Source organism: Lipophrys pholis (assembly GCF_963383615.2).
Source record: "Lipophrys pholis genome assembly, chromosome: 18".
Taxonomy (NCBI): domain Eukaryota; kingdom Metazoa; phylum Chordata; class Actinopteri; order Blenniiformes; family Blenniidae; genus Lipophrys; species Lipophrys pholis.
In genome coordinates, this window is record NC_137646.1 from 20,507,931 (window position 1) to 20,534,078 (window position 26,148).

Sequence of the window (26,148 nt, forward strand, 5' to 3'; positions counted from 1 at the left end):
TGTAAAAAAAAAAAAATAAAAAAAAAAAGTGCCTATGTATAGTTTTTTCCTGTATAAATGATGGTGAAATACATTCAAAGTATGTGCATATATGTTTATTGTATATTGATACATTTTCCCCAACACTTTGTACTATTTTCCTGTTTCCCTAATACAACCTTTTTTTTTTAATCAAATGTTAACGTCCTAATGTTTTGACGCGTCTCTTCTGTGTGTTTTTTGTCTCCCAGGAGGTTGAGGTCCTTGACATCAGCACCATCCGAGACACCAGGACAGGAAAGTACGCCAAACAGCCAAAGGTTGGTGGTGTGTGTTTGTGTGACTGGGTGTGTGTGTGTGAGGACGAGGCAGAAACAAGCTGTCACCTCCTGCTGTCGATAACTTTGTCCTCTGACCAGAAATGTGATGCTCAAGTGCGACTGTCACCAAAAGATGTATGCATGCGTGTGTGTGTGCATGCGTGTGTGCGTGTGTTTTCACTCTCGGCGGATGACAGAGCGTCAATGAGCCCACTGACAGATGGACTATCAGACAGGAAGTGATATAACTGGTGACTGTTGGTGAGGAAGTCATTGTGTAAGATCTGAAACAGAAATTAGCTCCATGTTTGTCGCCGGACAGTGTAAACGTGGATGTGTAAATCACTTTGGGAAGATTTCTGGTTTCATAAGTTGCTGTTTGTGTACATGGAGCAGATTCTTATCACTATAAACATTTATATGATAGTGTCATTTGTGATATGAGAACCATTTGCAGGGATATGTGGATTAAGGAATTTTTTATTTTTTTTTTACATTTTATATATATGAAATAAGCATATTCAAAATGTTGCAATTAACCTGCTTGAAGTTTATTCTGTATCATCTGCATCAGTTCTGGTATTTTTTGCATAAAACATTTTGAATATTGGAGGTATTGAAGTACCAAGAGAAAATGCACACAGACAGATACACTGGGATACCATGCAAACAACACATACAGTAGAAAGTCCCACCAGCCTAACTACTTCATTTAAACGAGCATGATGTATATGTATCGTGGTATTAAAAATAGATTAGAGCTGCTTATATTGGCATAATTTCTTTTTACTATTTATTGTGTCTGCAGAACATGATGTTTAAGCCTAACACACAAATTTCAGTGTTTGATTCGGATCCTTATTCTTTTAGCCTGCAAGCCAATTTAAAAAGTAAATGAATGACTTCTTTCACATACTGTAGTTCAAATGAGGTTTAACTGACCTTATTTGCCCGATTAAAGTGTAACGTATGACATCCAGCCTCTTAATAGTATTTATGAAGTGAAAACATACATACATGCTGACTTAATAAACTTTATTTGGAAACATGGAGTTGGTTATTTTCTATGAAACAAGTTGCCCCGATAGAGCCACACAGCCGTGTAGTGGTGAGCTCTCCCACTTCTTAGATGTCTGCATGTTCTCCCTGCATGTGCGTGAATGGCTTTTCTCCAAATACTCCAGTTTTGTTCCCCACAATGCATTTTAGCCTAATAAATGTGATTGTCCGTCTCCATGTGTTTCCCCTGCGTGTGGTCCAGCTATTTAAATTTTAGTGTTTTTTTACACATATTGTTATTAATTTTCATATTGTGTCCTATGGACCTTTCTGTCTTTAATGTATATATGTTTAACTTTTAATATAATAATATACATTTTTTTTTTGCTCTGTTTTGTCATTGATACCATTTCCTGGGTGCTTTAAATTTAGAGTTTAAAGTCCACCATCCCTGACTTATGATAACTTTTGTTACTGCTGAAATTATCCTGAAGGACACAAGATAGACGTTTGTAACAACTGGTGCTTTTTCTGGCTCTATTATTCAGATTGTGGGTCTCCTAGTGTATCATCATAGGAAAACCCTGATGTATTGTGTTGTTATAGAGCACCATTACCTGCTGCTGCGTGCTTTATCTTATACGGAGTGATATTATGTCAGGGTTGTTTTGAAGTCCAACAACGGCATAGAAATCTCTGGAAAACTGTTGTTCTCTGGAAAGAAGTGATCCTTCCAGCTTCTGCCCGGTGGACATTCTGTTCACTGCTCTCACCGCGGCATATTTCTTCATAAACAGTCACTCTGGCTAATTTCTCTAATCGAAATGGAAGAGAGGCTTGATGAGGCGAGAGTGATCTCTAATTGACAGAAGGACATCGAGTGTGAAGGAGAGCTGGCGGTTGGATTGAGAGGCCGAGCCTGAAAGGAGGAAAGAGTCGTGTGGCTAATTAGATCAGCGGGCTACACCACATGCATCACATTTACTGTCCTCTGGAGACGGAGACATGAGCGAGAGTTTGTTTGCGCAGTGGTCAAATCAGCGTTGACTTCATTATATTGTTTCTGCCATACGTATGTGTGTGCGTGCGTGCTAAAACTAAAAAGTCCAAATGTTGTTTTGTCAGGAGCCGAAGGTGCGGGATGTGCTGGGCTTCGGGAAGGAAAACGTAGAAGGAAAGCTGGTCACCGTCGTCCATGGCAATGACTTGGTCAACACCTCGTTCCTCAACTTCCAGGCCATGCACGAGGACACGGCAAAGGTAACCATGGAAACCGCCATCCTATAATCTACTCCTATTACATGTAGTTTCATATATATTCATTACAATTTTCCTGCCTCCCCCTTTCCTTTGTTATAGCCTTTCTTCTTAGGTGCACTCTGGTTGACCGTTCATCTTCTGCCATATGTTGCTTACACACTCTGCAGTATTTACATTCAGGCTTGCTGGTGTTTAGGAGTTGTAAACAGGGTCTCTCTTTGTGTGCATATGTGTGTGTGTGTTTTACGCTGTATATAGCAACTGTTTGGCGTAGCGTGGACATCAGATGAGCAGTCAAACAGCCATGTTTTATCCTCTCTCGCGCTTCTGCCTGTGTGTGTGTGTGTCTTTCCAGATTTGGACGGACGAACTGTTCAAACTGGCCACAAACATACTTTCCCAGAATGCGTCACGAAACACCTACCTTTTCAAAGCGTAAGACCTTTCTGTGTACGTCTTTGTCCTCGCGTTGCACACCCTTATTTTGACGGTTTCTCCTGAAGCAGGATCTCTGGTCTGGTTTCAGGTACACAAAGTTAAAGCTGCAAGTGAATCAGGATGGGAAGATTCCCGTGAAGAAGTGAGTCACACCAAGACACCATCTCGTCTTTAAACTTTAGCCAGGATTTTACCACTTCTTCTTTCTTTTCCTCTTCTCTGTCTCTCTTCCACTTTCTCTGTGTGTCAGCCCAGTCGTCGAGGTATTCAAACCTGTGTTGAGCGTTTCAAGATCACTAATCATCCAAAACTTCTGTCTTCCAGCATCCTCAAGATGTTTTCCGATAAAAAGCGCGTGGAGACGGCTCTGGAGCAGTGCGGCCTTGTCAACAACCGGGTAAATCATAACCGACAGCTGATCAGGGGAGCATCTGCGTATGGGGTTCATGCACAGGAGGAGGGTGAACTCTTCCTTCTACCCCGGGATGCTGCATCCCGCAAGCAGTTGCATCATAGTGATCATATATGCTTTGTTTTCCACTGGGATTACATCAAGCACACAAACTAACAACTAGAGAAATTGAGTCTTGGAGTTTTCTCCATGCTTGTTAAAGCACTAAATGAATTGACTGTTTGCAAGACAATCACCACTGTCACATTTTCTAAAGCCTTTGATGGTATCTGCTGTATAAATGACCAAAGACAAGGTTCCTTGTGTCTTGATGAGTCGGTCACAAGATATTTCTCTTTGAAAGAGAGTGCAGACTGTCTCTAATCTGTGCTGTCAGCGTTTCTTCGAGTCTTGCTGTGCTCTGGTGCCCCCTACTGCTTCTAAGAAGAAGGACAAATAGCTGAAATGTTGGTGGACTCCAGCTGCAATTCACATTCATCCATCATTCGTATCGCTGTATCCAGCTCAGGATTGACTGAAGACAAGTTGCACTCTGACCTGGTCAGAGACATCAGAGACATCAGAGACAGACGGTCACATTCACACCTCCAGGCTATTTAGAGCCGCTTCAAAGCTCAACTGTGTAAATGGGATGAGTGCAGTGAACAACGATTGTTTGCTCGTTGTGAATTAGAACATTGCACTGCCACGCACTCGTTTTAAACTCTGTATCTGTGTGCTCCTTTATCGGCCTGCAGTCAGAGGGAATCAAGCCCGATGATTTCACGTGGGAGGCCTTCCAGAAGTTTCTGGACAGCCTGTGTCTCCGACCTGAGATTCAAAGCATCTTCGAGGAAAGGTATGCAATTATACTTGTGGAACAATATTAATAGTAACTGGTTCTTAATGTACATTGTGCATTTCACTGATTGAGGACTTTATGTGATCCATTCGACGGGTCACTCACAGACCACTTGGAGAAACTTGAGATTTAATGATAGAGACGTGGGCAATGTGAGATGGGGGATCGAACTGCTCATCCTGAACTATGGCCGCCCCTAGAAGTGTTCATCCAGATGTAATAACCAGACTTTGCTCTTGCCTCTGCTCCAGCGGCTCCAAGAGGAAGCCCTTCATCTCCCTGGACCAGTTAATGGACTTCATCAACCGCAGGCAGCGGGACTCTCGGCTGAACGAGGTGCTTTACCCCCCCTTGAAACGAGAGCAGGTCCGGCAGATCATGGAGAAATACGAGACCAACAGCAGCCAACTAGAAAGAGGTTAATAACTTAGTTTGCATGTCACATCTTAAGTGCATGACTTAAGGAATTAAAACAAAATATTCCCGAGTTTCAACTTGTGACACTGTCCTTATATATGTAATATATAGATAATCAACATTGCACCTTCAACTCAAATCTAAATGGGTGATTTGGTTTGAATCAAGATGTTTTCTAATTGGAGCACACCCGCTCTGTCCTACTTTGCGTCCGTCTTACAGACCAGATCAGCCTGCAGGCTTTCAGTCGGTACCTCGGAGGAGAGGAAAACGGCGTCGCTCCTCCAGAGAGACTGGACGTCATCGACGATATGAACCAGCCGCTGTCTCACTACTTCATCAACTCCTCACACAACACGTACCTCACAGGTGACACAGCGCACCAACATGCTACACAAACAATTTCTGTGGGGGTTTTTCCGACTGATTGTGAACCTGCTGCCTTCCTCCTGTGTGTCTGCGTCAGTGGGCCAGCTGACCGGCCTGTCGTCGGTGGAGATGTACCGGCAGGTGCTGCTGACCGGCTGCCGCTGTGTCGAGCTGGACTGCTGGAAGGGCCGCCCGCCCGATGAGGAGCCCTACATCACCCACGGCTTCACCATGACCACTGAGATCTCCTTTAAGGTGCAAGTCACTGCAGTTATCTTGTTTCTATCCCGAGAAATGCTTTAGTGGAGGCAGATTAATTATCCTTAATCATCCCCAACAACTGGAAACACTGTTTCCCCATCTGTAAAAGTAGAAGAATGAATATAAATGAAATGTCGTGGGTGAAATGTCTTTGTTGCTCATAACCATATAATGTTGTTAAGTGCTTAATAAAATTATTTCCTGACATAATTATCTCGAAAGAAAAGGGCTTTTATGCTTCATAAAGGCTCGGGCGAATCAAAGATCTGCTCCGTAGCTCAAAAATGAGAATTTAATGTCAAATCATGTTCAGGGTCATTTAGTTCAGCTTTTCATTTCCTCCTTTTTTCCCCCTCTCCTCTTTCTGCAGGAGGTGATTGAAGCAATAGCTGAGAGCGCCTTCAAGACCTCACCATACCCCGTCATCCTGTCCTTTGAAAACCACGTAGATTCGTAAGTTGTGTCTGGGCAATTATTGGGAAAGCTCAATTTTTGTAAGCAGTTCTGATCATTTCATGTCAATTCAAAGTGACGTTGATGCAGTTTTATATATACATTGCGCAAAATGTCTTGATTTTCTACTTCTGTGGCAAGACACCTCAATCCAAAGTACTTTTGTCCATGTGCTCGTATTTACTTGCTCAAGGCGGTGGCAGGGTTAAACCTACAGAAAAAGCCAAGCCAATGATTGAAGCCCCTGAGATGTTACACCAGGATCTTAATTTCTTTATTGACACGCTGATTGTTGTTGTGTCGGAGGAATGAACGTCGGAGTCGTACAGGCAAAGCACAAACTCACCCGTGTTTCTGTCCTTATCAGATCCAAGCAGCAGGCCAAGATGGCCGAATACTGCAGGACCATCTTTGGAGACGCTCTGCTCATCGATCCACTGGAAAAGCATCCGGTATTATTATTATTGCTAAACACATAAAAAAAAAAAAAGATAAATCCTAATAACAATTCTATAAGTAATGAAAAAAATAATCAAGTTAACTATGAGAATTTGAAGGCCTCATCAAATACAACAAAGGAAGTGAGGATAATGTGCCACCAGAGCCAGAATCCCTCTGTCTCAGAGGACGGTGCATTATTGATGTAACAAGAAACAGACCAAGGAAGTGAGATTATCTTACCTGCTTCAGGAGACAGAGAAAGATACACTCCTCTTTCCTACCTGGAGATATGTCACTTTCACTGTCCTCCTCACACTTTATTTCCTGTGCAACCTGGATTTTAAAACGCCCACGCACAGGAAGTAATCTTTCCTTTAATACTTTATTACACTGTGAAAAAAAGCAACAAAAGTTAATGCCCAATGCTAAAGTACCACCTGAGGAGGGAATAAAAGGAAGCAAAAGGAAAGCTGTACGCCCATAACAATGATATGCAGACACATAGAACATTGTCTCCTTCCTCCTCCGTAGGGGAAAGAACAAGAATACATTTCTACTTAAAGTCATGGTACTGATAAAACTTTAGGGATTTGTTGATATCTCATGGTGCATTGATTTCCCGGCAGAACACACTGTTCTTAGAAGAAGACCCATCCCATGACTGTAAGGTCTAATATTACAGCTTACCTAACACATCTACATCAACGATCATTTCAAGTAAAAAAAAAAAGAGGATCAGAAATGAAGCAGAGGTCCAGAGCAGTTTGATTATTGTCCTCACAAGAACTTAACGTTGTTTCGGGGGCTCATACTGTGTACAATCTAAGATAGAAAATTTGATCAAACTAAAGGAAACTACAGCTTTACAAGTTTATCTTATTTAAACTGAACACAGTCGCACCTTGTAAAGACATCACTGTTGTTGGTGATTGGAGAAGAGTTATAGTGTTTCGTTACTGTACCGTTGTAGCTTCATATCTGAATGTTATGTACTCTTCTCCTTGAACTAATAGTCACATTCCTGATTCTCTGTATTTGATGAGAAGAAACTTCTAACTCATTTTTGCCCCCCGTCATGTTCGAAATGTTTGAATTGTGTTTGTGTGTGTGTGACTAGCTGGTCCCAGGTCAGGCGTTGCCCTCGCCTCAGGAGATGTTGGGGAAGATCCTCATTAAGAACAAGAAGAAGCATCACCACCATCGACCTTCGGAGACGGGCGGCAGCATAAGACGCAAAGACCACGGGGACCAGTCCTCGCCCAATAACGGTGTGTAACACACCTGCTCCTCCTGCAGCGCTGCTGAGGACAAGACTTTGTTTTACGCTGGGGGTTTTATTTCTTTCTACTTCTTATATATCGGAATATTGTGAGTGCGGCTAATTATTAGTGTGCAAATATCTAATTCCGGTTCTTCTTTAGTTTCTTTGATGTGGAGGTTTATTTTATCGGCAGACGTTTGGCATACTTACCTCTGCTGCTCTTCCCACAAATGCATGTTCCGTACAAATGTGGCACCATTTCAACGCATTTTCATATTTCAGCTGGTAAAAAAAAAAGAGAGCAAGGCATTTATTTTAAACAGTCAGAATTTGTTTAAGATTGCTACACGGATAGTTTGGAATTCAATACAAAGCATTTCCCGGGTTGTTGAAACGGTGCACAGATTTACCATGACAGGATGCCGTCTTTACAGACTGCCCTCTGGTGAGGCACGAAGGAGGCCATCTGATGTCCAATGGCGAGGAAAAGATGGCGGAGAACATGATGAAAGACTCAGAGCCTCGCAAATCACTTGGTGGGTTTGAAGAACAACATCATGACTGAGTAGAACTAAGCCAACAATTTTTACTTTCTCATTTTTGAGCTGTTTTTTTTAATTTTTTTTTGTCACTTCCTTCCAGGGGGTGAAGGAGAGAGTGAGGAGGAAGAGGAGGATGAGAACGCGACAGAGTTGAAAAAGCCAAACACTGATGAGGTAGGCGCTGTCGCGGAGGACCGGCGGCTTGTTTTGACTGGCCGACGGGCTGATTGATGGACCGGTGGTATCTGCCTCCCCTCAGGGCACCGCCAGCAGCGAGGTGAACGCCACAGAGGAGATGTCGACTCTCGTCAACTACATCGAACCTGTCAAGTTCAAGAGCTTCGAGTTGGCAACTAGTAAGTGATGGAAGGGGTGGACAGTGAAGATGGCATGTGAGGGGGCGCAGACGAGCCCCCAAAACGCCAAGTAACTTTACTTTGCAGCACACGAAGCGGACGGATTGTCGGCGTGCACTTACCTAAACGTAAAACTGCAGCTCTGCCATTGTTTTCTGACTTTGTCCTGCTGTCGCTTCGTCGTCTAGAAAGGAGAAAGTTCTATGAGATGTCGTCCTTCGTGGAAACTAAAGGCATGGATACCTTGAAGAATTCCCCCATCGAGTTTGTCGAGTATCCTTGGAGAGTGACGTGTGTGTCGCACAGAACATTTGTGTCAAAATAACCATTTTCAGTTGGATGATGAAACATTTTCGGTTAGAATTACTGACTTTCTCTGGTCTGCCTGCTGCTGCCATTATGTAGGAAGACACAGAAAAACATTGCAATCCAGCAAGCAGATGTGGGAGGGAACAAGGTCCACTTACATGATTACAGTGGCGAAGTAGTCATTTATCTTATAGTCTGAGTAGTAATTTCTCTGGCAATTGGTTTGACTTTTTACCCTCTAATTTCCCTTTTTTCTTTTTTTGAATATATCTCTTAGTTATGCAGTTATGACTGCGAGCCTATTAACATTGAGCTTTTTTAACTTAAAGAACAGATCTTAGAAGAAATGTACCTTATGGGCTACTGATAATATAGCGGGTTTATCTAAGAAAGTCCTCATTATTACAATTTGTTCTCATCCAATTTTTTCTGGGTATAGTTAGTTTTTTTTTTCCATTTTCTACTTGTTTTATCCATACAGCATTGCACAGTTTGTTTGGTCATGTTTTGACGTTAAACTGAAACGTTTGGTCTTAAAAAATGACCAAAAAATGTTAAAATGGCTCCAAAAAGTTAACGGTCATCAATTGCAGTGTTCAACTTAACAAACTTTTTGGGATAAATAGCAGAATAATATGTTTAAATTCAAAGAGTGTGTTATATTTACTGTGGAAGTTTTATATCTTTTCGTATGTAGTTGGACAAAAATAACTCTTTTGGTCATAAAGTTTCTGGAGGCTGAGCTTCATAAAACAATAAAATGCAGTGTGTGAGTATATGATGTATTAAAAATGTTCAATAAGAAAACATTGTTTTAGTAAATTGTGGCCTGAAAGACCTCAAAACTTTTCTCATCAAATACTGAAAACAGATTCAAGTGTAAATCTTTAACAGCAGTGTGCAGGTACAATAAGAACCAGCTGAGCAGGATTTATCCCAAAGGGACGAGGGTGGACAGCTCCAACTACATGCCTCAGCTCTTCTGGAACGCCGGCTGTCAGATGGCGGCGCTAAACTTCCAGACTCTTGGTGAGCACTTAAAAAAAAAAAAAAAAAAGTTTGTTTATGCTATTTGGGTTTTGTTAATCGTTGTGGTGATGATGGGTCACTGAACTCACACTTTGCACTGAAACTCTCTTCTTCAACTGAGAACAAAACGGACACTGAAGTGACTAAATCAGGAGTTGTACATTAGAAAAGGATGATCGTGACATTTATTTTCCCCTTCGTCATGCTCCTCCTCCTCCTCTTCCTCCTCTTCCTCCTCCTCTCTCTCAGACCTTCCCATGCAGCTGAACATGGGCGTGTTTGAGTACAATGGCCGCAGCGGATATCTACTGAAGCCAGAGTTCATGAGAAGAACGGACAAACACTTTGACCCGTTTACAGAGGACACAGTGGACGGGATTGTTGCGAACACAATTAAAATTAAAGTGAGTACATACTGACTTGTGTGTAAATGTATGCAGTATTAATGATCTTTTATAATACACAAACATATTTGAACCTCCGGCAGGTGATCTCAGGCCAGTTTCTGACTGATAAGAAAGTGGGCGTGTTCGTTGAAGTGGACATCTTTGGACTTCCTGCCGATACGAAGAGGAAGTACAGAACCAAACCGTCCAATGGGAACTCACTGGACCCCGTGTGGGACGATGAGATGTTTGTTTTCAACAAGGTGACCGTGACTGGGGTCATATGACGCTCAGATTTTCATCCCTCTCATTATTTTTCCGTCTTTGTTGCCTCTTGCAAGACTCTTAAACTTCTCCCATGGTGTCTCTAGGTGGTCCTTCCTACTCTGGCCTCTCTGAGGATAGCTGTGTTTGAGGAAAACGGAAAGTTCATTGGCCATCGAATCCTTCCTGTGTCCGCTGTCAGACCTGGTAAATACACACCAACAGATTTACCCTGGAAAGGTCGATAGGAACGTCGTTCCTTATCTGATTTCTGCTACCCATCATTCACTTATTATTATCATCTCTTTCAGGCTACCACTACATCAACCTGAAGAATGATCTGAACCAGCCCCTCCTGCTGCCCTCCTTATTGGTGTGCACTGAAGCTCAGGACTACATCCCCAATGAACACCAGGGTAGGAACCCACTTCAAAATCAACCATTCCATCAATGCGTTTCTCATGTCAGAAAGTGGAAACACACTTTAAAGAAATGTTTTTATGGCATTTGAATGTACAAATTACTCATTAAAGTTAGTTTGTCATGTGAGTATTCTCACTTGGAATTATGATTTATTTATTTTTTATACAGTTTTAGGCAACTTAGGTTCCCGATCTCTGCCAGCAAAAGACAAAAAGCAATCCCTCACATATTCACACTATTACTATATCTGCACATTTACTGGTTAATCCTTTATAATGTGAGGCTAATGTTTTTCACTTGAGAATGTTTTTTTTTTATTACAAATACATGTAAATCAATGTTCCTAATAATCTAAATATGTGATCTAGATAGTCTTACTGCCTCCATGTTCAAATAAGGAATAGCTGTTGTAGTAATCATGGTATATGAAACTACACACACCGTTACCGTTATACAGCCAAACCATCGGTGAGGCCAGAGTGCTACAACATGCCGTTTACTAGTCCTCCATTTCCACAACTGAAGCATTTATCATTGTTTTGTTTCTCTTCATGGAAAAGTCCCAAGAGCAGGGATGGAAACGGTTCCTCTCGAGTTCAGGGAACTGAAAATATTCTTGTTTCCACCCAGTGAAAACGTGACTCCCAACAGAAAGAGCCTCCATTCCGACAATGTGTGTGTGTGTGTGTGTATGTGTGTGTTCACAGAGTACGCCGAGGCCTTGATCAACCCAATTAAACACATCAATCAGTTGCACAAGCGAGAGACGCAGCTGGCTGTTCTCATCGAGGACAACAGTGAGGTGAGACATGCATGTCTGTTCAGAACAAGCGGCTCGTTATATTGCTCTAAGGTCAAAACCTGTGTGTGTGTGTGTGTGTGTGTGTGTGTGTGTGTGTGTGTGTGTGTGTGTGTGTGTGTGTGTGTGTGTGTGTGTGTGTGTGTGTGTGTGTGTGTGTGTGTGTGTGTGTGTGTGTGTGTGTGTGTGTGTGTGTGTGTGTGTGTGTGTGTGTGTGTGTGTGTGTGTGTGTGTGTGTGTGTGTGTGTGTGTGTGTGTGTGTGTGTGTGTGTGTGTGTGTGTGTGTGTCACTTCTCCCGTGTCACACTTCGCCCACACCTTGAAGGCTTCCGGTACCTTCCTATACTCCGTCTTTGTTTTTTCTTTCTTTAATTCTGCATCCTATTTTTCGTGCAGCACGTCTCCAACCACCACAAAGACGGAGAGATCAAGGGAGACGATCCAGGTTTTCCCTCCTCGCCCTTCCAGCCTCTGCCCCCATGCTTTATTGAACCCCCAGACATCCACAAGCTTCCCGCACCAGGTACACACACACACACACACACACACACACACACGCTTTAAATACATTTAAATATTGTTTCATATTGCACATCATCATCTGATAATCTTTTTCATACTATTCGAAAGTTAAAAAAAACCTAGATGTCATTCTAGAGTTTTCCCAAAGTGATGCAAAATACACTTGTTGAGGCTCATATTTGTTAAAACTGACCCACATCACACCGTGAAACCATAAAGAACAGTATGTGAGGGTTAAATTGTGAGGCTTCCACTTAGCTGGAGGCTCTGTTTGCTCAACTTCCTCCTCTTTAGAGTTTCTGTCCAAGGAAAAGTTGCGCAGTCACGTCAATAATCTGCTGTTGAGCTCTCTAATGAAGCTTAATTTATCGTGAACTATCCATCAGTATGTCAGTATTACATTAAGGTACAGGAAGTGAGACCACATTGACCTGATCATAAAGACAAGGTTTGACAAAAATAGCTAATACACGTAGTTTTGTGCTCAATCCTTCATTGTGTGTGACTCCAAGCAGTTTTGTCTTTCCCATATTTACTTGTTAGAAAATGGAATCAAAAGTCTAAACAGGCTGATGCTGTTTTATTTGCGGGTTATTTTAAATTGATAACCTGTATGTCACGTACATATACCAGAGGGAATAAAGCCATATATTGAGCTCACCAATGATGGAGTTGTTGTAGTAATATTCATTTCTGTGAGTCGTTGATCTGCCGTAAAGGCGACGGTTGTTAAATTTCCGTCCCAAACTGCTCCCATTGGACTGACGGCGCCCTGCATGACTGTAGCTTCCAATGGTGTGTGAATGTGTGTGTGAATGTGATGAACTATGTAGAGTGCTTTGCTCACACAGCTGAAAGACGTTATATAAGTGAAGTCCATTTACCGTTTACATCTGGTACAAGCTAAAATCACCTCTCTTCAATCGATCCATGAATTCATGTGAGACTATTACATGATGTCGTGTTAAATTATGAGACATGCTTTAAAAGACATTTTACCCACGTCATACTGTATCCATGCTGTGCCTGGCATCTACAAGTTTGGCTTTGCAGGAATTCAGTTGAATTTCTCCTCATGTCCTGTGTCCTTCCTTCCTTTCTCCACACAAAGCAAAACCAGCGTTTTGCCAGTTGTGTCTGGCTCTTTGGTCCATCATCCATCTCACGCATACTCTGTGTCTGCTTCTTTGTTTACGCGTGTAGCACAAACTCCCAGGGAGGACCTCATAGCCACTGTTCTTGGAGGTAAGGTCATGGCAGCGTTTTCACGTCCACACGCGGTGGAGTGAAAAGTGTGGACTCCATCTCTTACGTTCGTCTTTATGAGCTGGACAAGCCCGGAGAGACTTATTGATTTATCCCGCTTCCTGTTTCGCAGACGTCCAAGTGCACTCTGTGGACGACCTCAGGCAACAGAAGGGTTATTTGAAGCTGTTGAAGAAACAGAGCAAAGAACTCAAAGAGCTGCGGAAGAAACATCTGAAGAAGGTACAAAGTAAAAAAAACAAAACAATTCTGCTGGCAATTCATTCATTAAAACCATTGAAATGCTCACGTGTGGCTTTTTTTTTATTTTTTTTAATGTAGGTATGGAATCTGAGTAAGGACCAGAAGAGCCGGAACAGCCAGCTTCACTCCGACACCCAGAGGAGACGCAGTCAGATGGAGAAACACCTCAAACGCAGCATCAGGAAAAAGTAAGAATGAGTTTATAGAGTGTAGGCGAGACATCACACTGAGAATGCTCTTTGTCAGACCGGCAGTTTAACCTAAGAAACATGAGCAGTGGGGTGGAGAGGAGGAGCGGCTTACTCACGATGCACAACAAAGAATTCAAAGTACAAGAGCATGTGGACACGAATCCAGGCTGTGATATCAGGGGCAGCACCTTGTTGGTCTCAAACTCTGTTTTACAATGAAAATTTCTCCCTCATTTACAGCGATTAAATCTCTTTTATACAACAAATGTCTAGTAAAACTGCTAAACTCACCTAATTAACACTAAACTCACACATGGCTCAATCTTTTGTTAGAAATTCTGTGTGAAATTTCAATTTCCTGTATTCTCAAAATGAAATGTTTTTAGACTTATGCTGCAGAGATAGTGGTCAACGTAAATTTCATTGTGCAGAAATGTAGAAATACAATAAAGATCCATCTTATTTGCATTTGGGGGCCACACACAATAAAATGAGCTCCAGGAACCTTGTTTGAAACTTTCACAGTAAAACGACAGATAAAGAACAGCAATGATTGTATCTATTCATTTTTATCTGAAACACTTTCATCAGGATTTGTTTTTTCTATAAATTACAAAGTATAAGGATTTTGAAGCTTCTGTCGACGGTGTAATTTTAGCTGTTTTTACAGGAATAGTAATTGCTCCACTGTCTACACTGAATTTTATGAGATCAATGTCAAAGATATGTTAAACTGCACGATGTCTCTCTTCATGACTGACGGCGGCGTGAGTTACTGAAGCTATCCTCACAATCTGGCCAAAATAGCTCTTTCAAAATACCCCCCCACCACTACCACCCCACCCCCCCCACCCCACCACCCGTCAGAAACATCACTCCCCTGCTTTCCTCTCAACCTACACCAATGAAATTAAGGAAGTGATGCATGTAAATGGAGCCTAATATAAAGATGACTTGGAAATAAGTAGGAGCAGATGGCAGTAAGATACCGCGAGAGTCTGATGAAAAGAATTAGCAGATGGTGGAGTGAAGCTCCTTGTTTCAGCGCAGGAGGGTGTTCAGAGCGAACTCGGCTTCTTTGTGCTCCTCAGCGAACCGCAGGAAGGGGTGCAACGCGAGCTGATTAAATTAGACAAGGAGCTGGAGACGCAGACGGTCCATCTGCGGGAGTGGCAGATGAAGGAACTCCTGAAACTTCGGCGAGAGCTTCACCTGCTGGAAAGAGCGAAGCAGCAAGAACACCTGAAAGAGGTGAACACACACACACACACACACACACACACACACACACACACACACACACACACACACACACACACACACACACACACACACTGTAAATCTGAGGGTCACTGCAGCACCCGTTCTCAAAGTTACTTCATCTACCTCCCATGAATTATTAAATACACACAAAGACTGACCTCTGAGAAACTTTGTGGCGCTTCTGCCTGCGCGAGGACTCGCTGACGGGTTCAATGTCTACCGCGGTGTGTACTCAGGCCTTCCAGAAGTTGAAGGAAACGGCCCTTGAATGCCAAGCAGCTCAGCTGAAGAAGCTCAGGGAAACGTGCGACAAGTAAGTACAGCCGTTTGACCTTGCCCCGCCAATTAGGGAAACAGTTGGGTACCGGAGGAACCCAGGTCAGAAGTCACTGCCGTCGTGGCTTCTTGGTTTTGACTCATGATAATGAGATAATAAAAGTTTCCTCTCCCAAGTTTTGCAATTTGTCCTTTTGTGAACGTCATGCCGGGCTGTCACCGCAGGGAGAAGAAGGAGCTCCAGAAGATCCAGGACAGAAAACGACAGAACAGCATCAGTGAGGCCAAGACCCACGACAAAGACAAGGCTGAAACGTAAGAAACTGCTTAGTCAGCAAACGATGAACGATCTCACGATCTTCAGCAGTGTGCTGTTCTCACCTCTGTGGTGGCTCCACTCTCCTATCCTTCATGTTGTTGACAGATGTTTGCAGCTTTTTTTATTTTTTCATTTTTATTTAACAGAGTTATAAAATGCAGCAATGTTCAGTCAAAATCATAGTTTTCTGCAGCAGCTCCGAGTTGAAATGAGTCTTGGTATTGTTGAAATGCCCTACAGAAACAGTCTCTTTTAAGATGTTTCACATCTTTGTTTTTTTTTTTTTGCACTAAAATAAAGTGAAACATTTGCTTGTGACTAATAACATTTGTGGTGTTAGTTTAGTGGCCTGGCCCACTCCAAATAAAAAAGATGCCCCGGAGCTGAATAGAATTTCATAGATAAACTCCCAAATTCATATTACAGACATTACCACTGTGTATCTCTATATCTAATTAATATCATTTCCACACACTCACCAGTCATATTCCCACAGGGTCACACTATTATTAGAGTTCATCCGTCTTTTATTATATTTTTCAAGGAAAGATATTTAATCCATATTTCTTTTATTCTCCTCACCATGTCTGTGTATATTTCTTTTTCTCTCTCCAGAGAGCTGGCTGAGATCAACAGGAAACACATTCAGGATTCTGTCTCTTTAATTCGAAGGGTAAGTACACAAAAAGAATTCCCTCCCGAGCTTTTATACGACAGCCGAACATACCCCAGAGAGATTCTTTATCCAATCTGTCTCGCTTTAACACAGTCCTCGCCTTCATTGTCCCCTTTGGCTCTGAACTATGTTCTGGCACAGACAGCAAATTAAATCAACAAACCATCGTACCACCAGTCGCACATCGATCCCATTAGTGTTTCTACCGTTGGCGTCTCCTTCTTGTTCTTAATCCTGATATCGCCGGGTTGTTTTTTCTTTTTTAAACCTTGGACTTCTGTTTTGTGAACTCCAGCTGGAGGATGAGCAGACCAAGAGGCAGGAGAAGCTCGCTCTGAGGCATCGGGAGGTTCTGCAACACATAGACGAAGAGCTTCCACTGGTGAGCCAAAGCAACTCTGGTCTGAAGGAAAACACGGCACAAAGCAGCACGACTGTACTAACGAACACTAATACCAGTTGTTCACAACCGGCCGGCCTTATTCTGAACGGCTTTTTCAAAATTAGAGGTCCCTGGGGGGGGGTTCTCAGTTTACTATGAGTGGAAGAAGTTACAACACACAGTGTTTAAAGAGTGAGCAGTTTAAGTAAAAAAACAAAAACCAACAGATCTGAAACACAAAAAAGCCACGTCCGTCTGTATCACAACAGAAAATCAAGACCTGATGACTTGTGTAAAGAAGACGTGCATTGATATTTACAGGTCTTTAACTATATTTATGAAAGAAATGAAGACTTGTAGATTTAATGAAAGTTTAGGCAGAATTCAAATATGAAGGGAAAAAAAAAGTTCACCAATAAGAATTCAACAGACTATATTAGACGTCACTGGGAAAGAGGTGCGGCTACAACTTTTAAAAAAAATAAATAAATAAATAAAAATTCTTAATGGAAAGTTCTTTACTTTCATGAGATATCATGCTGGAAGAATGGAGTTTGATATTCTTAATGAGGTTTTATATTTACTTCCCAAAAACGTTGCTTGCGGTTCCCAAAAAGGCAGAAGTCTGAACTGTGTGTCAGATCCAGATGTAAATAAGTGGAAATAAAAGCCGGGGTGTTACTGCTTTATCTTCTTGATTCTGTGAAACCCAAATGTTTTCAGCCCAAATTAAGGGATGGCGCTCACTGTTCCAATCCTTTAGGAGTTGAGTGTGGGATTGAAAATTGTGATTGCACTTTTTGAAATTCAGCACAAAAAGTGAACATTTTTAATTCATAATAAAAATTTGTTTTTATGCCAACCTGGTCATATTGTAATAATACTAGCCAATGCACACAACCTGAGTGAGGTGCATGTTACTCAGTGGTTGAGCGAAATGTTTCCCCTGCTGTGTCGCTGTGCAGCTCGAGTCTCGGCTGCAGAGGGAGCTGGACGAGGAGCACCACCGGCTGCCAGAGGAAATCTGCCAGCACCTTCAGCTGGAGCTCCAGAACAAAGGCCTGGGCTGGGACGCGCTCTTCTCCTCCAGGTCCAACCACAGCAGCCCCGGCTCGGGCTCGGGCTCGGGCCCGCCCTCCAACTGCTCCACGCCGTCGTACCCCTCCACGCCCAATCGGAGCTCGTGGAACACTAGCATGGACAATAGCACCGCCTCGCTGGCCGACTCCACCTCGTCGTCCACCACCCCCGTCCTGTCGGAGGCCGAGGTGTCGTTCGGCTGAAACGTTCGCTTGCACAAAGGAGAACACATACATTAGGGGTCTGTAATGAATATAATGTGGGATAGTAATAATGGAGATTTACTAATTTTATTGGGTTTTTATTGTTTTGGTTTTTTTTATTACCGACTGTTTTGTTGTTGTCCAAGGAGCTGTACATTTTTTATTTTGCTCTTATTAGAGGATTCATCCGAATCATAACCAAACCCCCCCTTTTTTAAAAAACCCCAGAATATTCACCTTGCTTTTATTGTCGTATCCTTCCCATTTGTTTTCTTGCATCTTCACTATTTATGTTTGTTCATCAAGCTTTGCTGCGTTTTTTTTTCTGTCAGAACAGAAATTTAAAAAACTTTTTTTTTCCTTTTTGGGGAGAACTTCAAACTGTGGGAAAACTGCAGCCTGACCATGAATGTTGAAGAATTTACAGGAAAGAAATGAACAATAATAGCATGAAGAGAGAGCATGAACAAAGAGAGTTTTAGTCTAGATTAAAAAAAAAAAAAAGTGTTATCTTAGTTTTTAAGATGTAATTACAGTGTTTGACCAGCAAGCGGTGCTGCTGCCTCAATATTTTGCCTTTTAATTGATGTTCTGTTCATTCCCTCTGATAATCCTGTTACACACACACAGACACACACGCACCCACACACACAAACACACAGGATTTGCTGCATCATTGTTGGATATACAGCGTCTGGCCTCCGACCTGGAATCAAATCGTAGCGTGAGGTTTGCGGGGTCATCCGTCGTCCATCTGGCCACAAAATTATGAGAGTGTAGGTTTGTGAGTGAGTGAGTGAGGGTTTAAGTGACGGGAAGCTTTCGCCCTCTAAATCATGTGTGAGTGGACACATCCCTCTCTGGAACAGACGCTGACACACACTCGCACAGATGCAGTTTATTGGTTCAGAGGCCCAAAGTCTCTAAAATCCTCATCCCATCCAATCTACTCCCTGTCTGAAAAACAGAACACACACTGAACAAGGACAGGTCTCAATATATATATATGATGTTATTAAATTTTTTTTTATTTTTATTTTTTTACAAATATCAGAGATTTAAAACTCAATGGGGATATGTGTGCATGCATGCAGCCGCGTGTTAATCTCTTGATGAGGCATCCAGTTTGGGGACAGTAAAACTTTCTGCTTAATGGAAAGACGCTGCTTGCTCTGTGTGTGTGTGTGTGTGTGTGTGTGTGTGTGTGTGTGTGTGTGTGTGTGTGTGTGTGTGTGTGTGTGTGTGTGTGTGTGTGTGTGTGTGTGTGTGTGTGTGTGTGTGTGTGTGTGTGTGTGTGTGTGTGTGTGTGTGTGTGTGTGTGTGTGTGTGTGTGTGTGTGTGTGTGTGTGTGTGTGTGTGTGTGTGTGTGTGTGTGGCCAGTTTGTCATCCCAGACAAGGACATCAGACGCTAAATTAGCAACACTACTGTATGAGACGGTCCTCTTGAAGCTGCACTATGACAACTTAATGTAAAAATGCACAAAGCGTCGATTTCTTTTCTCTACACGACAAACAGAGAAGCAGTTTATGTAAATATCAGTTGGGGTGAAATAGATGTATTCTTCCTCCAGCGTCTCATCGCCACTTGAATGTGGGATTTCTAATGGTACGTTAAGGTAAATGTCTTTTGTTGTCTCTACCAAAGCTTTGCTGTATTTATTCCCCCTGATCCCTTAAATCTTACTGCAGCTGTCCTTTTTTCTAGCTTCACTTTGAGGGGTAAAATGACGGTACTGTGTGTTTGTGTTCTGTGTTGATGTTTAGATGTATGTGAATTTTACTACTGACCACAAGTGCTGCTGAAGGATGGACGTCAGAGAGGAAAACAGAGGATGAAAAAGTAATTTTTATCCTCTCTCACCTCCCTCCCTCAAAGAGTGCTGGCTGCCTGTCTGTCTGATCGCCCTCAAAAACTCAAATCTGTAAACGATCGCACATTTAAATGGAATTTTTTTTTTTCCTCCAACTTTTTAAAAATGTTTTATGATGGATTATTTTTTTTTTTTGTTTTGTTGTTTTTTTTCCTTGTCACATCCTGTGTATGCACTTGGAACCATGCAGCTCTGCTTTGTCCAGCTTACTTCCCCCCCTCCGAGCCAACACTCTCTGGTTTAATACATGGGTCATTAGCTGGACGGCCACGGCAGCCCGAACCTGCAGGGGTCGGCGCTTTTCCTCCAAATGCCAATACCGACCTCCGAGCTCGGCTCGTTTAACAGATTGCCCCCGCGTGCTGTTCGCAAATGATTTTGCTCAACCATCTCATTTTGGACACTAATTTCATGATGTGCTCAGAGGTGAAGCTGCTGCCCTTAATTTGCCAAAAACGTCGACACATTCCTCACCGGTGGTCCGCTTCGAGCCTCGGGGCGGTCCGAACCATTCGCCGCCCCCCCCCCCCCCCCGGCAAGACTTTATGATTTATACTTCAGGTACTTGAGGGCTTTTATAATTATTCTGGAGGAAATCAAACATCCCCTATCATTGTGGAATGCACTTTTAGCTGTTTTTGATGTTTGTACAAGACCTTTTTTTTTTCTGCTATGTGAACATCAATACAACCACTTTCCAATGATTTTACAGTTTTTTTTGTGTAAACTATCAGTACTTTCTGCCACAAAGGTTGTTTGGGTACATTCTGAATATTGTCTGCTGCACTTCGGAGTTTCCATGCATTTGGTACTGTTGAGACGTACTTTTGTGGCGATAACAGGATTACAAAAAGATTCAATCAGACTGTTTTTTGTAGATGTTTGAAACCAAGTCCCGTGTAAAAGCTACATGTACGGTACAGTTACACGGTGTTTTTAGCAGAGTATCATAGTAGAGTGGAGTTAATACGCCTCTAAAAGATGCCTGCATTGAGGCAAAAAGCCCAAGCCATTATTTGTTTAAAACCAGATTTTTCTTCAAGAATTTAGTTTAAAATAGTTACTTTATTGTACGTACAGTGCAAAAGTCCTGTTTGTTTCCCTCTTGAGGCTCGGCGATAAAGACATTTAAATCAGGTTCAAATTTGTTTAATTGAATGTAAAATGTTTATTAGTAATTATAGCCAACGTTATCTGGAAGCAGGATAATATCTGCTCAATTACAGTTATTTAATCAGTAAAGTGTATGAACCGTATTCACAAGTAAGCGTGAAGCAACATTTTTTATTTATTTTTTTTCCTAACTTGTTTACCAGGTTTGACTTTAGTTAGTTGACCTACTTCATGTCCAAAGAATGTAAACCTTTTTACTACCCCGCTGCAGACAGAATATCAGTGATTTCAAATGTAAAACTTCAAGAAGCGTCATTTTTCTGTCAGTTTTGCAACTTTGCATTAGCTTTCAGAAAAGGCCACATTTTACATGGAACTATGTCTATACCTACTAATATTTAGGAAACTTTACTTCGTCACTAAAATATAGACAATCTTCTAAAGTCACATCTGTCATTATATCCAGCCGGCCTCCTTGTCAAGAATTTGGCCGTGTTCATCAAATGTAGAACTCCATGCATCAAGCCATCAAAAGTTATCAATATTTTCTATTGATTAAACCTGTTGGGTGAAAGTTTCTCTTTGGAAATCTAGATTTCATCCAAATCTGGAGCTTTGGAACTGTAAATAGCGAATAGCTGTGTTTTAGTTGCAAAAGTTAAATTAAATCAGTACTTTCATTCTGCATTAACATCTCTGATATGTTTGTCTTTAGTATATTTTCATATACTTCTAATGGTCACTTTTAATAATGTGCGAACTAGAATTCTACATGGTCCCTGTTGTAATCGGTAACGGCCACTAGAGGGGGCACTACACGCCACAATCATGCATAAAACAGACGATGCTTTTTCTGGAGAACCGTGCTCCTGCACTTCATGCTTTACTTTATTTCCTGCTCCAGCACACCTGCTTTGTTTTTATGGTCCTACTGACAAAAAAAAGAAAGAAGGATTTAATTGGGTGTGTGACAGCAGAGAGACGTGTACAACATGCTGGGCAGCAGCTCCCTGAGGACCAGGGTCGATAAACACTGTGCTAAATCTTTAGCACCTGCACTGTTATCATTTTAAAGTCTCGCATGTACAAATAAAGGCCACTGTTTTTACAAATGGGTGCCACACTGAGCGGTACTGCTTCGATACAGAATCAAGTAGAAAATGAATGGGTGGTAAAAAGATCTAATATTCTTTCTCAAGTTAGGATTCCTCATAACTTCCATCCCTAATTCTGTTTCAGTGCAGTTTAATTTCTGATCTGCCTGCGTCTGTCTCTCTGAGCCAGTGTGCCAACGCCACTGGCAAGTTTCCTTCCCGCCAGAATGAGGCCTGGAGGTTTCTTCATATCAGGTGTGAGCTTTGACCTCTAACTTCGTTTTAAGACGAGCATGCGCAACATCGTACCCGGACACAATCTCCACAGCGTACGAATGGAGGCTAAACGCTCTTCATCATCACACTCTCTCCTGGACTTTGCTCTTATCAGACATTTGGTGTGAGTTTGGTCCCCGTGGCTCGCCCTCAGGACTCTGGCTGTCATGTGTTCTCCCCCTCTTTTCTTCCTCCTCTCTGAGCCTCCCTGTCCCATTTCCTCGCCTCCAATTTTTTATTATTTTTTTTGTTCCTCCAGTAATGAGACCATCTTTTACTTTCGGACTACTTAAATTATTAAAAAGCCAAAAGCATTTGGCTTGAAATTGTGAAAGACTGCATGCGGAACACATTAGACAAGACGTCTAAGCGAGTTTTGTTCACACTGTACATGTAGTGTATATGATTGTCGGATATAAAGGGAATACTATACAACGATCCAGATGTAATATTTTACTGTTCCTTCATAATTAATATAAACTACGTGACTGAATATTCAGTAATAAACGTCTAACTTCTTATGGAGCTTAAAAGCGACTGTTTTGTGTTCTCTTTTATTCACCATTGATCACGTGGATGTTTTCACTTCTGCCTGCGCTTTTCATATATGTCACACCTTTTTCTTGGTGAAATGGTGCCATTTAAAAAAAAAAAAAAAAACAACCAAAAAAAAAACAGATTTTAAGCAAAATTGAACAGTGTCATTTGTAAATACTCCCTATTACTGTATTGACTTAAAATGAAACACTTCCTGATTAAAACTTCTGTAACTTTCTTTTAAATTTAACTGGTTGCTAAATCACCATTTTATAGCAGATTTTATAATATATCCTCAATCAGCTTTGTTCTTTGTTACAGAATACTATTATCCTACAATAATGAGTAATGGATTTCACTGACGTACTTCAGCAGTCACATTCAGACATTCACACCCTCCAATGGCGGCAGTCTGGTCCCAAGGTCGGATCACTAAAGGACGAGATATAAGATGAAGCACCAAGCTACCGGAAGACCAAGTCAGCAACTAAAATAATGAAACAAACATTAAAGCACCAAACTGAGGGAAAAACCGCAGTCCAGCTGTAATCCAGTCTGAACCAAGTGCATAAACCAAATCAGGCACTAGTTAAAACAGTCTAAATGTTAAAGAATCAGTTTGAAACCAACTAAAACCCAGACAAAAATCAGTCTGAAACATATTCAACATTGGTTTAATTACCAGATGGAAACCGGACAGAACCAGTTAAAAAAAATGTCTGAATAATCTAAAAGACATTAAATCAGTTAAAAACCAGTCCAGAGCAATAAAAATCGACTAAATCCTCGTCAGAAATCACATGTTGAAAATTGGTTTGAAAGCCGATTAGAAACCAGTGACAAGAAACCGTCCAAAAGACATTTATAACCAGTTAACTTAGAGACAAACAACTTTTTAAAACAAACTAGAAAAACTCCAAACGTCTCCCAAGTATCCTGTTTAACCTTAGTTCATTAAAAAGTGACGAACCAGTGTAAACCCACTGACTAAACCTATTTTGAAGCTTATCTTATCTCTTCCTCCTCTATTCCTCCCTTCATCCCTTCATCCCTTACTGCTGCTGCCGCCGCTGTGCAGGGTCTGGAAGGTTAGTTTGAATTAATAATCCATCACTGATTACCTGCTCCAAATCCGCAGTAATCAGCAACACAATAGAGTCCCGGAGGAGACAGTTGGTTTGTGGGATTATGCGCGAGTTTATCCGGGATGAGAAATGTGTTCCTGCCATTACCTGCGATACCTCCAGGAAGCCAGTGACCTCATAAACAAATCGTGTCGCTGTGAGATCTCGTCCTACGACGTCTCGTTTTCACTCTGCATCTCCGCCCTCGTCGGTTGCCCGCTTCACTTCACCGCGTCCTTTTCCCCGATTCGGCATTCTCCTTTTCAATCTGCCTTCTAATGCTTTGTCTTTTTTTATCCCTCGTCTCCATCTCATTTCCTCCCAAACTCTGCTTCACCCCCCTCCTTGCACTCTGTCCCGCTGTCTGCTCTCTTTCTTTGATATTATCTGTTTCCGTTTTTATCCGTCCCTTCTTTCTCTATTCTCCTTCATCCTCTGACCCCATCCCTCCCTTTTTCTGACTTTGTTTTCTCTTCTCATCCTCTCATCCCTCTAAACTGCACTGGTGTACTTCTTACTTTCTACGTTTTCACGTTCTCCATGAGCATATGTAGTTTTTTCCCTCGTACATTATGTTTTCTTCCCACAGTCTTAAAAAAAGAGGCAATTTTTTTTGTCTGTAAATTCTTGTGTTTGTCTCTGTGTGTTTCACTCTGCCGTGTCCAGCTCCCACGAGAAGCTTGGAACATGTATAGCTGGAATCATCCTTCAAATAATCCTTCAAATAATCCTTCAAATGTTCCTGTGATGCCGACAAATTTGCCCGTGCAGTACTTGTCTGTGAGGGAGAGAGACAGAAGTCTGCATTTTGTTTTCTCCTCTTCCCACCGAGAAACAAGGGTTTTGTACGGCGAATGCTAATAAGCTGTTTGTTCAAAACTGCAGCGCCGATTAACCAACTAAGAAGTGTGTAAATCTTTTTTGTGTGCGGAGGCAAACATGGAGGCCCCCCGAGAGGAGGGACGATCACCGCAGCGTGTCACTTCTCGTCTTCGCCTGCATCCCCCAGGATGAATCCGTGTCAGCATCACGTCCATCACTCCCCGTCTCATCATGCTCCAATTTGTCTCCAGCCTCACTTTGTCTCGACCGCTCTCCTCCGTCTCGTCGCCTTTCTTTTGGTCTTCCATCTTTTTCCGACTCTTTCATGTCGTCCCCCACGCCGCTTTGCCTCCTCTCCCCTCCCTCCCTCCCTCCCTCCCTCGGGACTGTTGTGTTTACTCTTCGTCTCGTTCTCCTCCAGCGGAGGAAGGAGAACGTGTCTCACCGACGTGCTTCCCGCCGGCTCGCTGTGGGAATATGCAGCTGCCACTTCGCCGGGCGCAAAACTGATGGAGAAGAACGGGAAAAGCATGACAATGCAGAAATGTACAAATCAGGCACAAACAATAAAACACTTTCAAGCCTCCACATCAAAGCTTTTTATCATTATTAGTTCAGTCTTTGATACACACACACACATACACACACACATACACACACACACACATACACACACACACACACATACACACAGACACACACACATACACACATACACACATACACACATACACACATACACACATACACATGCCAAGACTAATTTAGTCTTCTCACCTTGCTATTCCCAAAGAGCCTCAAAGCAAATGAGGGCACCACCGAGGGGCTGTTAACTGGCCAACAGAGCAACCGTGCAGTGTGTTGGTCGGGTCCCAAGTGTGTGTGTGTGTGTGTGTGTGTGTGTGTGTGTGTGTGTGTGTGTGTGTGTGTGTGTGTGTGTGTGTGTGTGTGTGTGTGCGTTAAGCTTGTGCCAGCCAGCTCCTTCAGCCTGTATCAGTGTTTGTCAGGCTTTCATAGAGAAACGGCTGCAAAAGCTCATGCTTGTTAGAATGAATATAAAATGAATGCGTGAATATGAGGAGCGTGTCGACTGACATTAATGTTGACCTTCTGTTGCAGAGGCAGATGCTTAGGTTTCCTCGCCACTTTTCAAAATAAAACTAAACAAAAATAAGACCGTAGACTTCATGTGTTGGCTGACTTTCTCTTGTGACATAAACTAGTCGTCGTTCAACAGTTCAGATCAGAACACAATGGCACTACTGTGTAATGGCCACAGTGTTTGTTTGTTTGTTGTAAATTTGTCAAAATAATTTGAACCTTTTCTGAG

At 42.2% G+C, this 26,148-nt stretch overlaps 1 protein-coding gene across 1 annotated transcript in view; it reads left to right on the forward strand.

Moving 5' to 3' along the window:
* plcb3 (phospholipase C, beta 3 (phosphatidylinositol-specific)) overlaps positions 1 to 18,654 on the forward strand; it is a 50,009-nt gene extending 31,355 nt beyond the window's left edge. The window contains exons 3-34 of the mRNA XM_080486041.1: positions 231 to 299; positions 2,424 to 2,558; positions 2,914 to 2,993; positions 3,085 to 3,138; positions 3,321 to 3,393; positions 4,146 to 4,246; positions 4,501 to 4,667; positions 4,889 to 5,035; positions 5,133 to 5,290; positions 5,667 to 5,749; positions 6,117 to 6,201; positions 7,308 to 7,458; positions 7,886 to 7,987; positions 8,094 to 8,167; positions 8,253 to 8,349; positions 8,538 to 8,622; positions 9,563 to 9,687; positions 9,937 to 10,091; positions 10,175 to 10,336; positions 10,445 to 10,544; positions 10,649 to 10,753; positions 11,468 to 11,562; positions 11,956 to 12,082; positions 13,285 to 13,326; positions 13,460 to 13,569; positions 13,669 to 13,778; positions 14,873 to 15,032; positions 15,281 to 15,357; positions 15,546 to 15,635; positions 16,255 to 16,312; positions 16,611 to 16,697; positions 17,663 to 18,654. Of these exons, the coding sequence (XP_080342167.1) occupies positions 231 to 299; positions 2,424 to 2,558; positions 2,914 to 2,993; positions 3,085 to 3,138; positions 3,321 to 3,393; positions 4,146 to 4,246; positions 4,501 to 4,667; positions 4,889 to 5,035; positions 5,133 to 5,290; positions 5,667 to 5,749; positions 6,117 to 6,201; positions 7,308 to 7,458; positions 7,886 to 7,987; positions 8,094 to 8,167; positions 8,253 to 8,349; positions 8,538 to 8,622; positions 9,563 to 9,687; positions 9,937 to 10,091; positions 10,175 to 10,336; positions 10,445 to 10,544; positions 10,649 to 10,753; positions 11,468 to 11,562; positions 11,956 to 12,082; positions 13,285 to 13,326; positions 13,460 to 13,569; positions 13,669 to 13,778; positions 14,873 to 15,032; positions 15,281 to 15,357; positions 15,546 to 15,635; positions 16,255 to 16,312; positions 16,611 to 16,697; positions 17,663 to 17,980 (3,582 nt within the window). The 3' untranslated portion in view covers positions 17,981 to 18,654. The remainder of the gene's footprint in view (positions 1 to 230; positions 300 to 2,423; positions 2,559 to 2,913; positions 2,994 to 3,084; positions 3,139 to 3,320; positions 3,394 to 4,145; positions 4,247 to 4,500; positions 4,668 to 4,888; positions 5,036 to 5,132; positions 5,291 to 5,666; positions 5,750 to 6,116; positions 6,202 to 7,307; positions 7,459 to 7,885; positions 7,988 to 8,093; positions 8,168 to 8,252; positions 8,350 to 8,537; positions 8,623 to 9,562; positions 9,688 to 9,936; positions 10,092 to 10,174; positions 10,337 to 10,444; positions 10,545 to 10,648; positions 10,754 to 11,467; positions 11,563 to 11,955; positions 12,083 to 13,284; positions 13,327 to 13,459; positions 13,570 to 13,668; positions 13,779 to 14,872; positions 15,033 to 15,280; positions 15,358 to 15,545; positions 15,636 to 16,254; positions 16,313 to 16,610; positions 16,698 to 17,662) is intronic.
* Positions 18,655 to 26,148: the final 7,494 nt, after the last annotated feature.